Here is a 15,581-nt window from a genome sequence, read left to right as displayed (position 1 = left end):
ATAAGCGCCATAAACGAGAATTTCAGTTTTTACTTATCTGCACCCCGCCGAGAATGGAACCATCGCTCATAACCAGGGATTGCCTATATATATCTTTAAGATAATTTTGAAATGATAATGATGATATAATCTAAAGATTAATACAGTAATAAGAAAATAATTTAAGGAAAATTTGATGTTGGATGTTATTTAAAGTATGGTATCTGAACTTTTAAGATAGGCAGTTATAAACATTTTAGAGGGGTTTTAAGTATTCACGGATTCTAACTATTCGCGGGGGTCTGGTACACATCCCCCATGAATACAGGGGTCCAATGTATATGTTTTATTCTAATAGATAATTTTATTTTATTTTGTGAAATTATAATTAAAGCTCACACAGTATCAAAACAGGTAAGAACTAAAACCAATAACAAATTCTGAGTATATATACTTATAAAATATTTATGAGATCAAAGATGCTGTAACTTTTTTGGATTGTACATGTTTTTTTTTAATATTTCTTTGCACTTTTCTGTGTAAAATTACATTTATAACTGACATACTATTATAAAAGATAAGAACTAAAGATAAGAACTAAAACCAACTACAACCCTTGGGTATACATATTTATGAGCAAATATATAAAAAGACATCATGTGAGAGAGAGAGAGAGAGAGAGAGAGAGAGAGGCAGTACATGTCTCCTTGAAGTCAAGTACGCAGCTAAGTCATGAGGCGCCTAGAATCAGCGAGCTGAGCCAGTCTGAAAGTTGCTATTAGTGAATTTATAGGCTATAGAAGTAATAGAACCTCTTTTCCGCCTGATTCCCCAAATGGATGGCGATTAATATTGAAGCTTACCATAAGCGAATCTGTCCACCGCACAAAACCTGTTATTGTTACTGATATGAGGGTATTTTGTCCATTAAGTGTTGAGAGGAATCAGCATATAAGGATTTGTAAATATGGCAGTTGAGGAAGTGAAAGAACTTTTTGTATTGAAGTTTATGAAGATATTTTAAGTTATGAGTACAGTAATTAGAACTTATGAAATGATCAAAATAGGAACAAACATGGTGAAAAGAATAAAGCATTTATTGAAGTTATTAGCAACAACTTCAGTACTATTACAAGTTCTAGAGGATAATTTTAAGTACTATCTTAATACCGTATGTGGATCATACATATTGTAAAAGTTACTCGTAGCTTGGACAAAGAATTAAGATACCTGTATAAACTTTTTGACCTAAACAAATGGGAAAGAAGCCAATATCCTTTCACATAGTTTTTCTTAGTGGAACCCAAGAAAAAATGTAACTCCCAACCTCAGCGTACGGAAAGAAACTGTTGAGCTTACCTGCTTTTGACATAATGGAAGAAACTTCATTGACTTATTCTCCCAACATCTCAGAAGGAACTCCATTGACATGCTTTTTCATGTTTGGGTGTTCTCAGTGCATTTGAAGTGGATGACCCTTCCAACATATTTTTAGATTTCTATCTCAGTGCTGTTCATCACAGAATTTGTTTCATTCACTTTGCTTCATTTAATCACAGGGTTGCAACTCCACTGCATCAACAGCATATAAGCCAAGCAAGATTAAGGAATGGTGAAACCCAATTACTACTATACTGTAATTTTTTTCTTGAAGCAAAAAGCAAGAGAGAGTATAAGTGAACAATCACTTATTTGTTCCTATATATGTATATATGACCCAGTATTAGAGTTAGCTGTCTATTTTTTTCAGTGTAAAGTACAGGGGGAAGTACTGTGTTATTATTTTAAATATAGGATAACAATGCCAAATGGGAAGATAGCAAACGGCATAGATGAAAAATTAAAGGCTAAAAGTAATGCCACATTTGGCTTAGTGGATGTAGCATATATCTTAGTCCTGCTTAGTTTCAATGGAAGACAGTGGAGGGGTGTCTCCCTTAAGTGGTTGCGAGTCTCTAGTACAAGAATCATTTGATAAAGGGCAAGAAGTAAATAGCTGGTGTGTGTAATTGTAGAAGAATTATGAATGCAATTGTAGAACAATTATGAATTCATGAATGTTAACAAACAAATATTTTTCTGTCACAAGGTACTTTACTGGCTTTTTCCCCATCACTGATTGTCCAAGTGGATGTAGCATATATCTTAGTCCTGCTTAGTTTCAATGGAAGACAATGGAGGGGTGTCTCCCTTAAGTGGTTGCGAGTCTCTAGTACAAGAATCATTTGATAAAGGGCAAGAAGTAAATAGCTGGTGTGTGTAATTGTAGAAGAATTATGAATGCAATTGTAGAACAATTATGAATTCATGAATGTTAACAAACAAATCTTTTTCAGCTGTCACAAGGTACTTTACTGGCTTTTTCCCCATCACTGATTGTCCAAGATAAGCAAAGAATGCATGATCTTCCTTGCGGGGCAAGAGTAGTATTTGGAGCAAATGGGTATGTGTATATAACTCCCACAGTACCACAAGAGCAGGCATCCACATACACAGTGAATTTTGAAGAGGTAAGAGTTTCTCATATTGAAATAAAAATGGTAACACTTAATTAATTATGCTACATTAGGATATTTACTTAATTGTTACAGGGGTGGCTTGAAGGCTTTGTTAATTTTATCACATCTACTGAATTACAAATTTGTAACATTATAATTTGGTATATTGAGCATGATGAAGGTTCTGGGATTATGATAAGATGCTTTTCTGTAATAAGTGTGTGTGCAATACTTTTCAATTTGTGGTTAATTGAATTTTGAGGGTTCATACAAAATACTTTGTCTCATGTTTTATTGCTGAGTACCATTTTTTATGATTCAATTATATTACTGATTTTTCATTAATTTCTTAATTTTCCCTTCATTTGGACTTTCTGTGTATTTTATGCATTGTATTTTTACAAAAAGAGGATGAAATGTTCCAACCTTGTGAGAGGTAAGATAAAATTTTATCATGTTGGTCTGGTTAATTATTTTTTATAATACAGTCAATGCGGTTGATAGTGTTAATTTATAATTCATAATAAAACATGTTAAACTGGACATAAAAATTTATTTTTTCAGAAAAAGATACATAAAAAAACAAAGATATTAAGCTTGAATAATAACCAAACATTCAGTTATTTGTTTATGAGGTATCCCTTTTGCTTTTGGATCTCTCAGACATTTAGGGGCATCATCAGCAAGGTTTTCCAAGATTGAGGTGTCGATGTTTTCCCAGGTGAGGCACAGTTCTGCTTCTAATTTCTCTGTTGGAGTGTCCTTGTTACACAATTTTCCTTTTATTATAGCCCAAAGGTTCTCAATGGGAGTGATGTCTGGTGAGTTACCTTGCCAGTCCTCAATGTACGTAATCAATTTTGCTTTCAGCAAGTCATTTCTTCACAACTTTTGCAGTATGGCGAGGTGCCCTATCTTGCTGAAGAATCTCTGCTCCAGTTGTGGTGAAATGGTTGACCAAATTGTTCATTGATAACCTTAAATACACCTCCTTAGTAACTGTCTGGTTTTTTAGGTAGGATGACAAGCTTCCCTTTACTTAGAGAGAAACTGGGTATTTCACAGTACGAGCTTGTGTACTTGAGTTCCAACTTATTGGCCCCTTTTGGCACCCATAAATGGTTCCCCTTTGTGTCACTGACAAGAAATGTGCTCTCATCAGTCCAAAGTACAGCCCTTCACCGCTCCTGTGTCCAATCTTTATATTTAATAGCAAAATTCTTCCTTTTCTTTAACTGGGATGGAGTTACAGCAGATTTTGGTTTAGCTTTTACCTACTTATAGAACAACTGTTTTTTTATGTTTTCCTGGATTGTCCTTACAGAGACTTCTCCCTGTAACTTGCAATGGTTTTCTTTCAGTTTTTTTTCGGTTAGTGTAGGATCAAGGTCTAACTCCCTCTCATAAGAGCTAATGTTCACTTACTTATCTTTGGGGGTTCCCTGGTGCTTTTAGATGCTAGGGTAATTCTTTCTGGTCTCCAGCCTTGAATTTTGCCAACAAATGATAGACCATTCTTTTATGTCGGTTTGTGTTATGATTTCTTTTATTGTTAACCCACTTTAAATTTTTCTATTACATACTCTAATTATATTTTCAGTGCTTGTCCAATGCCTAGACATGTTTGTAAAGGTAATATGAGAGTTAACGCAAGGGCATTATTAGAAGGAAAGCCACAAAATCAAAAGTCGATAAGCTCCTTCTGAAAGACAAATGGTTACTGATCGATAATTCTCCCACCCACTACTTTGTGAGTACTGATTCGAGTGTCCAGCTAGCTAATTTCTCCCAGTCGATTTTTTAGCCCAGAATTTAGGGTGATGGTCAAAAGTGCAGGTAATCTTGGCAAACATCCATTTTCTGCAGCTATCACCCACGCTGACCGTAAGTAACTTACTGAGTAATTACGTGCAGTCCCCAGTTATCCATGTGGTGGTGATAAGAAAAAACTACCATTAACAAAATTTTTTCCCAACTTTTATGTTCCTTCAGAATTCAAAGATATTAGGCAGCTTGACGCTAAGCAACCTAATGTTTTGTTGAGTACTGTAGATTCTCTGAATTTTCAGGGTTTGCCGTCTCCTAGGAGAATCAAGTCCTGCCTGAAAACAGAAAATAATTTTTTATCAATAGTATACAGAAATGCTCTGCAAATGAGTGCATGAGTCTGCTGGGCATTCTGTCTTCAATAGAATAATTTATCAGGCTAGGAAGGTTGCATTTGAGATTTCTGCAGTTCTTTCTGAAAATCAGGTGGGACAGGAAGAATCAACTGGACTCGTTCGTTTTCCCGATAACAAACAAGATAAAAGGACTTAAGGTGGTTGCTACTAAAGGACAGGTATCTTGAAGGAAAGTCTCTGAAATATTCTGAACCCAGTCCTAAACTACTCATACGTGTCGGACATAAGTTGGGGAACACACCTGGGAGACAAGGTGACATCAGGAACTTTGTCTTTGGAGGAAAGAGAAGCTCATATAAACAACCGGGAACTGAAGGCAATTCACTTGGGTCTGCTTCACTTCCAAGAAGATGTAAGGGACAAAGTATCAGCAGAGCATTCTGACAACACCACAGCTGTGGCATATAAGGCAGCAAGGTTGGGGGACACACTGGTTCTCGCTCTTCGAAATGATGAGGGATCTTCTACTTTGGGCAGATCGGAGTGGGACAAGACTAGTCACCCGTTTTGTTCAGGGAAAACTCAATGTTTTAGTGGGTGGACTGAGTTGAAATTAAAAAGTACTTCCCACAGAGTGGATTCTGGATTTCCAAGTATGTGAGGACCTGTGGAAGTTGTGGGGGAGATCTTTTCTGGATCTATTTGCCACATCCAGAGATCACAGACTTCCTCTGTTCTGCTCCCCTTTTCTGGACCCTCGAGCCTGGGCAACAGAAGCTTTCCTATTGGACTGCCAACCTGGATGTGTAGGTTTTCCCCCTGTTCAAGTTGATGAGAGGTGCGGAACAGTCTCTATCTCACCAGAATGTCAGCATGATGCTAGTAGCTCCATATTGGCTGCAAAAAGAATGATTTGCTGATCTACTAGCCCTACTAGCGGACTACTCGAGGCTCCTGCCCACCATTCCAGAACTGCTCAGCCCCATTTTAGGTTTCACCAAAATCTATCCACACTGGCTCTGACAGGTTTTCGACTGTTGTCAAATTCGTCAAATTCCTTCGATCGAAGGGTTTTTCAAGAGCAGAATCTCAGGCTATTGCCAAACAACACTCTTCCAACAAAGTATACCAGGCAAAGTGGTCTATATTTAGGTTGTGGCGTAGAGGAAATAACTATCTTCCTCCTACGTATATCTAAGATCTGCAAGGGGTCTGTCGTCGTCAACAATTATGGGCTATAGATCAAGAGGCCAGGCTATTACAGCAAACCAGGACATCTCAGACCTCATTAGATCTTTTGACTGCAGTAAACCCAAGATGGAACAGTTGGTTTCGTGGAATCTGGACGTAGTTCTTAAGTGGCTTTCAGGACCACAATTTGAATCTCTATACTTAGCATTCATAAGAGACTTAACCAGGAAAACCCTCTTTCTAATGACTCTTGTCACAGCAAAGAGGGTTAATGAAATCCACTCCTTAGATAAAAAGGTGAGTTTTTCACAAGATGCGGTGTGTTCTCTTATGTTAGGTTTTCTATCAAAAAATGAATTACCCTCGAAACCATGACCAAGATCATTTACGGTAAATAATATATCAGATTTGGTAGATGCAGAGGATGATGAAAGATCTCTGTGTCCCGTACGAGCCCTTAGGTACTATCTCCATAGGACCGAGAAGATCAGGGGACCAATGAGCGACTTATGGTGCTCAGTCAGGAATACTTCGAGACCTTTACCAAAGAACACTATCTCGATTTTCATTAGAGACCTTATTAGGGAAGCACATTTACAGGTAGGCGAGGATAATTATCCTAACTTGAAAGTGAAGGCTCATGAGGTGAGAGCAGTGGCAACCTCTTTAGCCTTTAAGCATAACTTGTCTGTGGTCTCTATCATGCAAACAACTTATTGGAGATTGTCTGTTTTTGCAATGCATTACTTGAAAGAAATCAAAACCGCTTATGATAATCGTAAAACTCTAGGACTTTTGTCAATAGCAGGTACAATTGTAGGGTAGGAAGTGTAAGCATAGATCCTAGAAACCTTGGTTTAATTTGGGAGTCAGTCTTTCTTTTAATGAAGGTGATGGAATTCTATGTTTTGGTGATTAGCCATTGTATTTGGATATTAATGCTATTATCCTTGTTTGAAGTGGTTTATTGATGTTTAATTGATATCAACTTTCTCATCGAACAATACTTCTCGGCTGAAAAGTTTTTCTGCGAGTAAGGGTGTCATGGCTACACTATTGCACCACTAAGGGTTGGGAAGAGCTCTTATTAGAGCCAGTGCCCACTTGAAGCATCTCTTTCCCCAGGTATGTTTTTGTACAAGTAACTTACCAGGTATCTGTATAGCTATAAGTGTCTACTTTCACTGCAGTTTACAATGAAATTTGGGGTAGTGATTCTTTTGTTTTGATAAGGTAACTGGCCCTGCCCACTTTCCGGGGAAGTATAGGCACAGCACAACTAAGACCGTTATTAATTTTCTGCTGCGCAACGATGACAGTCGCTTGCATGGTAGTTTGCTTTGGAATTCTTTCACTGGATGGTTGTGGTCGACACAGGTTTTGATGATATATTCTGGAATTGTATTCTTGACTTTGGTAGCAATTTTGCTAATTTAGTTAGCTTAATGTCTTCAATTTTGTCACTGTCTGAATCTAGTTCTTCTAGTGCCCAGTTTTGCAGCAAGAGCTGCAATACCAGGCTGACTTCCATTAATTATGACTTTCATACCAGTTGTTGCCAATGTAGGGGATCAGTTTTGCTCTTTCATTCTTACATGTGACGAATGCAAAGACTGGGCTCAGAGAAAGTGGGAGACTTTGACTAGTTATTTAAAGAAACTTGAGAAGAATAGGCTAAAAAGGGTGGCTGCTAGAGCCAGAAATGAAGGATCTAGTCATCTTTTTTTATTCCTGCTCCTTCTACACCTGTGACCGTTTTCTCATTGATCAACAGTTCTCCAGCTTATACTAATTCTCCTTTGCCTAGATCTCAACCTTCTCATCCCAATACCATTGCCAGTTTAGAGGTTAGGTTTGATCATATATTTACTTTGCTTGTGAATACGGTTGTCCAAATTGGGAATTCAGTCAAGAGTTTAATGAATAAAATTAGTGCACGTGAGTAAGGTGCTAGTGATTTGGAGGAGGTGGCTATCTGTCCCATCGATGCTTCTGGACGAAGCTCCCTGTCAAAACCCCCTAAACCTGGGAGGAAGAAAACCAGAGGTCCTAACAGGATCGATGGGTTTCCCCACAGGTAATTACCCCCTCATCTGAGCCTCCAGCACAAGGATCCCAGGACTCGGATGACGGTCATGGGAGAGTCATCCAACTTGGTATTTGCACTCTTTTGTCCAGCGAATCAGATTCGGATGATAGTGGAGGATGAAACAGACAATTTAAGGATGCTTCTAGACTGCTGAGAAGGTCATTTCCAGTGTCAGATCAGTGTTCTCTGCCTCCTTATAAGTTCTAATGATCAGGATTGTAGTCCTGAGCCTTCTTGTAGCTTTCGGGATGTTCCCAATCACTCTCCTGCAGTTTCAGCATTGGATTGCCAGTTGGCGACGCCCGAAAGGACTTCTAACTCCCTTGTATCAGGATCCAAGAGTGTTAAGTATTCAATGGCGGAATCCAAGAGATCCATGGTGTCAGTTCATCCTAATGGATCAAAACGTACAGTGGGATCTTACAGATCCAAATGCAATCTGGTAGATCCAAGTTCCCAGGAGGATCAAAGAGTGTAGTGTTTGAGTGCTCACCTGCACTGGCCCATTCGACATCTCTTAAGATCAGTGCCAGCTTATTGTAGAGATTCAGCCTCACAATCTGGATGTCACTCCTTTCAACCTGAGGTTCAGGATCCTTCCCTAGATGTAATCAGTCATCACCTGGTTGGCATTTTGGAATTACTTCAAAATCCGTCGATGTCTCGTAATTCTGCAGTAGTACCTTCATCTCTACCTTTAGTTTAGACAAAGAGGAGGAACCCGATTAGGATCAACTGACGTTGGCGTATGCATCTCTGTTGAGATATTATTATATAGTTTTCCTGATTTCTTCTTGCCAGCTACGCCCCTATCCCTGGGATCAGCCTTCCTCATTGAGAAAAGTCCTTTCTGGCATTAAGACTTGGCTCGCAGAGAAGAGGGATGAGAACTTCTTTGGGAGTTTCTGCCTCCTCCCAGGGGGACTTCTCCAGCTTGATTGATTTGGCAAGGAGGTCATCCTTTTCGTCCATCTAGATCTTGTTTATTGCCTCAGAGCTGGATCACCTAGTATTACATGACTCATTTAAAGTTTTTGAAATCTACAGTTTTCTCAACTGTACCTTAGGTGCAATAGCCAAGAAGATTGAAAGTTGCACTTCCCTTCAACCCAAGTTTGCTTTGAATTGGTTAGGAGTTTTGTCTTGCGCCGACTCAGCAATCAGAGACAGCTCGCAAGAGTTAGCAGCACTGGTTACTGGTGGGATCCTTAAGAAGAGAACAATGGTGCTCATTCATCTTGAAAGGGGTAACACATTCACAGAAATCAGCCCTTCTGTTTGTACCCTTGGATCATAGTAGTCTTTTTCCTTGAGCTTCTCCTAACTGTGCTGAGATTTCTAGGACTCGGTCATATGATATGCTGAGCCCATTCTCATGGAGCATTTCAAATATTTGTCTCTTCCTCGTATTGGCAAACACATTCAGGCCCATGTAGACTGCAAAATGTGACTCCTGGTCCTTGGAATGCCTGTGGATATCCGTTCCTTCCTTGTATTTGGTGAAGCAGTTGTACTGTAGAAGTTGTGATGTAGCAAAGTCTGATTTCGATGCTTCATGATGGAGTTGGAGCTTGATGTCTGCACCATGTTCGATTATGCATACAAACTGAAGCAGTGATGGTGGCACAGCCTGTTCTAAATCTTTGTCATGAAAATAGCTGCTGAAATTCAACTTCTGATGGAGTGTGTCTTGTCTTATTATCCCAGCGGCTTTTGCTAGATAGATCGCTTCACCATAATGGGATGCTTTTGATAGGATTGAACCTACATCTGTTTCAACAGCCAACAGAATTTCTTGTCCTTGGCGATTAGCTTGCAGCTGTGGAATTTGCCAAAGCAGCTGATCCTTGAGTTGAGTAGGATGAACATCAGGCGAGTCAACACCAAGCTGTTCCAGCCTCTGCTTGTAAAGCTTGGTCAAATCAGCAAGCTTGAAAATCGGTGGCCTCTCACTGGCATTTTTCATCTCGCAGATGTAGGTGATTAGTTCAGAGAAAGCAATTGGATATGCATTCTTCCGGTGTTCCTGTGCTTTTCTTGTTCCCACACCTTTAGGCCTGTGCTTTTCTTGTTCCCACACCTTTAGGTATGCCCATTCTCGGTTATGCAGTGCCACTAAACAGCCAGGGTGATATTTCACTTCTTGGGTTACGACATCTCCTGCACTTAGTTTGGTGAGAAGTTTTGTAACACTGAGTGTTTTGGCACATTCATTTATTCTCATATTCAGTTGCATTGTCATTGCTTCTCTACGCTCCCATCCTTCAGTTTTGCAGAAGAAGGATTCTTTTGTTTCAGTTTCTTGGAGCTTTCGTGGAATCTTTCTTCTACTGTCCTCATCACTACTACACGACTTTCTCTTTTTTCAGCTCGGTGTAACTGTATGTTGTTGAACAGAAGCCTGCAACTCTCATGATATTGTGCCTTATTTTATCTCAACATTTCCTCTATCCCAGAACCTTTGTCAAGTCTTGCAGGGTCTAGCTTGATTGGTAGTGCATTGAGTGAGTGAAACAGAGGAATAATCTTTGCCAGGTTCGTATATCCATCATCCCCTCTTCTGGGAGAATTGAACTGGGGAGATTTTAGATCTTCTATCTTAACCTCCTGACATAGGCAACACTTAGTCCAGTCTGTTTCCATGATTGTCCAGTAGAGTTCGCATCCATGATTATGGTTACGTTCAGTGTCGAGAGTTTATCCTTTTACCGCCTTGTACATGTAATAGTATAATAGGCCTCTTATGTCCTGTAATATACAATAGGCACTTTCCTGTATGGGATACAACTAGGTTCTTGCACTGTGCCATACGCCTAGTCCAATCGTTCATCCAGTGTCATAAGTCTGTGCGATCTGTACACCATCCAGATAACTAAAACCCTGTCATCATTTGTTCGTCTCTCCCGCTCTGGCACATCCTGTCCATTCAGGTTCGGCTGCCTAACTGATTTGGGGTTGATTAGGCAGCATTTAGGATACTAGTAGGTTTTTGCAGTATGATGCCAACATAAATTTCATACTTAGCTGACACTGAACCCCATGCTGAGTTTCACAGCAGTGATGTCACCAATGTGCCTTGGTAGTGCCCGACAATCACTCCTTTAATACAGTTCCTTAACCATGTTATAAACTAAAAAATATACATCAGCAGGCTTAAAAACATAGGAATCCACACTTAGATCATGCAGTTCGGACAACTACAAATATTTCTAAGCAAAACATCAACTTCTGGTGGCTATTTTGGATTTTCAATTGGCCAATCGGGAAGATTTGATTAGTATCCCTTGGAGAACAATTGTGCCAAATTTTGATGCTTGTATCATCATTTGCACGATTCTTCTAAAAAATTTCTCCTCTCTGCCCCACTAAAAACAGATAGCTATGTAATTAATTGATAAGTATATATAAAACTATTTTATTATAAAAATATCATGTTTAAACTGAATTCTTTTTATCAAACATTTAACCCACATAAACTTGCATTATATCTGGTAAATATCAGTAAATGTGCAGTAGGTATAACATAGGGTAAAATAATCATGTTCATGCATTTAATCTTAAATATATGTTCACTAATTTTACACTTGTCTTGATAAATAGGTAATAAAAGACAATTGCCCTTTTTAAGTTCACTGCTCTTTGAACATGTTTTTCCTACATAATTTCTGCCTTTTACTATAATCTTTTTACTCAATATGTACAGGCAGTCCCTGGTCATCAGTGGACTCTGTTAATGGTGATCCGGTTTTATGACACTTGTGTAGCACCACAAAATCGGCAATTTATGGCGCCATAAGGTGCTGATAATAGAGTTATGGTGCCATGACATGCCTAACATAAGCGCCATTTATCAGTTAATGGCTATTTTTGCTTATCAGCACTCTGCTGAGAAGGGAATCCCCACCGATAACTGGGGACTGCCTGTATGCTGTTGCTTCTGACATATGTAGGATGGCTCCAGAGAAAATACATGAGAAAAGTCTCTCCCGCAGGAGAGTTGGCTTAATAATCCCTTAATGCATTTCAGCCTTGGGTTCCATAGACTCTCCAATTCTTTCCTTTGTTTCACTTGTTTTGTGACTTACTTCTCTCATCCAGTCTCGTGCATGAAAGGTACTTTCAGAGAAAAAATAATAGTGTTTCAATTCTTCCACCATTCATATTACTGTATATGCTGGCGTATAAAGCAACTCTACATGTATGATGACCCCCATTTTTCATGTAAAATTGTAGGTTTAGATGTATGTTTGCCGTATAAGATGATACCCTGTTTATAAAATGACATAACTCAGTCAGCTGATGGGTACATAAATAAAAACAATAATTATTGGAATTATCCAACCAAAAACGTGTAAAATTGGTATCTTCATAATTTAAAAATGTTTTGCAAAGCTAACTAGTATTTAAAAAAAATACTTTTGTATTCCCTTAGGAAAAATATATGGTAAACATCCCAACAAAATTTAATACTCAGCGCCTATGAGATCACTATCGGCTGAGTAATACCCATTGGAAGTAGATCCCCAGTAATGTATGCCTTTAAAATTGGAATGAATCCCGATATTAAGGATGACTGGGGAACTATCAATATCACAAAACACTTTTTTTATCATAAAGTACTCCTAAGGAGATACTGGCCCTTAGTAAACAACAAGTCTCGCAAGTCAAGCACAACTGGTAACTACGAATAATGAGCAGACTGCAAAAATGGATTTTGACGAAGGAAAAATCTATTTCTGGGGGAGGCCTGTGTTGCCTGGTGAAAAGATCCTGCTTTCATCTTTTCTAGTATAAGTAATCTCTAAATATACCAGAGAAAAAAGTTAGCATGGTATGCAGAGGTTACTACCCTCATGTGAGCGCCCAAAGGGCGTTGGGTATAAAGTACTGGGCATGTGGAAGCCACAATTCACAGGTCTCCTGCCAATTAGAGGTTTCCTCCCCAAAAAAACCCAGAAAAAACACACAAGTACTTCATTTAATTTACTATGCTTATAAAAAAAGTATCTGCAATTTTTAAACCCAGCTTTAATCATTTATGAAAGAACCATCTGAATTAAGTTCCGTTTGGCAACAAAAGATAGTGATGATATCAGTAAAATGAAATCAGCTGATTATTTTAAGAATGTAAACATAACCAGAATGCAAGTGACAGATCACTCTGTTCATATATTATAATATGGTGATATGGTAATAACATATGCAGTATAAGTAGATACAGTAAAACTACACATTTATTAAAATGATCATTATTCTCAATACACAACTATTATTCAATTTTTGCCAATGGATATCTTTCAGTGTAACAACTTAATTGGGCAACTCTCTCTCTCTCTCTCTCTCTCTCTCTCTCTCTCTCTCTCTCTCTCTCTCTCTCTCTCTCTCTCTCTCTCTCTCTCTCTAATGATGATGTTACATCCTCCACTAAAAAATTCTGAGATTTAGAACAAAGGATGAAGCCATTGTAAAGCTGTCTTGACATAAACAACAGAATTGAGAAACAGCTGAGTGCTGACTTCATTTGAGCGTTTATTAAGAGTTGGGTTGAAGTTCTCATGCATTGTTAAATCCTTCCGATTCTCAATGGTGGCTTCCAAAAGAAAAATTAAATACATTTTTACTCATTCATCACGCATTGGACATATGAAGAAAGAATTCTGGTAAATTGAAGCTGCAGGTTATGGCTGAGGTTGAATCAAATGAATAACGGAGCAGATGAAAGTGGTGTCCATAACTGGTGAAATCACACTTAACCCTTAAACGCCGAAGCGGTAAAAAAAAAATTGTCTCCCAGTGTGCCGGAGGTGTTTCAGAGTGAGCACGGAAGCGGAAAAAATATCAAAAAATCACAGCGCGCTTAGTTTTCAAGATTAAGAGTTCATTTTGGCTCCTTTTTTTGTCATTGGCTGAAGTTTAGTATGCAACCATCAGAAATGAAAAAAACTATCATTATCATATATAAATAATGCGATATATGATAGCGCAAAAACGAAATTTCATATATAATTGTATTCAAGTCGCGCTGTGCGCAAAACGGTTAAAGGTAACAAGTTACTTTTTTTTTTCGCTGTAATGTACACTAAAAATTGTGATTCATTTTTGGTATAAATAACACATTGTAAAATGATAAAAGCAACACAGAGAAAATATTATCACAAAATAATGCATGAATTCGTAACGTGCGGACGTAAACAAATATTTTTTTCAAAAATTCACCATAAATCTAAAATATTGTCCTAGAGACTTCCAATTTCTTTCAAAATGAAGACAAATGATTGAATATTACTATACTGTAAGAGTATTAGCTTACAATTGCAGTTTTCTACCATATCTGACGAGTTAAAGTTGACCGAATGTCAAATTTTTTTATATATATATTTTTTATATGCAATTATTTCATAAATAAGAGAAGCTACAACCTTTCAAATATTTTTCGTTTTATTCTACATGAAATTGCGCACATTTTCATATATAAAACTCTATGAAATGCCTAATATGAAACAGAGCAAATATTCCGAGAATGGGACATACGCATTTCGGAGATTTGTGGCGGAGAATCCGCGCACGGAGGGAAGGAAAGATTTTTTTAAAAATTCACCATAAATCTAAATATTTTGCTAGAGACTTCAAATTTGTTTCAAGATGAAGATAAATGACTGAATATTACTAGACTGTAAGAGTTTTAGCTTACAATTGCGTTTTTTCGACCATTTCGTAGAGTCAAAGTTGACCGAACGTGGTTTTTTTTTCTATTTATCGTGATTTATATGCAAATATTTCAAAAATGAGAAAAGCTACAACCTTCAATTATTTTTTGTTGTATTCTACATGAAATTGCGCACATTTTCATATATAAAACTTTATGTAACGGCTAATTTAAAATGGTGCAAACATTACGACAATCGCACGTATGTTTTTTTTGGAAGAGTTACCGCGCGGACGTAAAGAAAATGTTATTTTTTTCATAAATTCACCATAAATCGAAATATTGTGCTAGAGACTTCCAATTTGTTGCAAAATGAAGGTAAATGCTTTAAATATTACTAGAATATAAGCGTTTTAGCTTACAATTGTGTTTTTCGACCATTTCGGTAGAGTCAAAGTTGACCGAAGGTTGAAATTTTTGCAATTATCGTTATTTATATGAAAATATCTCAAAACTGATAAAAGCTACAACCATGGGTTATTTTTAGTTGTATTGTGCATGAAATTGCGCACATTTCCATATATAAAACTTTTTATAACGGCTAATTTTAAAATGGTGCAAACATTACCACAATCGCATGTATGATTTTTTTCGGAAGAGTTACCGCGCGGACATAAGGAAAAAGTTTTTTCATAAATTCACCATAAATCAAAATATTGTGCTAGAGACTTCCAATTAGTTGCAAAACAATTAAGTTAAATGATTGAATATTACTAAAATATAAGAGTTTAGCTTACAATTGCGTTTTCGACCATTTCGGTAGAGTCAAAGTTGACTGAAGGTTGAAATTTTTGCAATTATCGTTATTTATATGAAAATATCTCATAACTGATAAAAGCTACAATCATGAGTATTTTATTGTTGTATTCTACATAAAAATGCGCACATTTTCATATATAATACTTCATGTAATGGCTAATTTACAAAGGTACAAAAATTATGTCAAAGTGACGAAATAATTTCCGAGATGTGTCACAGATACTTTTTAGTGTGGC

At 37.5% G+C, this 15,581-nt stretch overlaps 1 protein-coding gene across 1 annotated transcript in view; it reads left to right on the top strand.

Moving 5' to 3' along the window:
• The window catches only part of LOC135210947 (exosome complex component RRP4-like), a 602,376-nt gene that overhangs the window by 524,911 nt on the left and 61,884 nt on the right, over nt 1-15,581 (top strand). The window contains 1 exon segment of the mRNA XM_064243926.1: nt 2,316-2,489. Coding sequence (XP_064099996.1) covers nt 2,316-2,489 — 174 coding nt within the window.

The sequence above is a fragment of the Macrobrachium nipponense genome, chromosome 4, assembly GCF_015104395.2.
Source record: "Macrobrachium nipponense isolate FS-2020 chromosome 4, ASM1510439v2, whole genome shotgun sequence".
Lineage (NCBI taxonomy): Eukaryota > Metazoa > Arthropoda > Malacostraca > Decapoda > Palaemonidae > Macrobrachium > Macrobrachium nipponense.
Note: the sequence above shows the minus strand (reverse complement) of the source record. Positions and strands in the feature narration are given on the sequence as shown.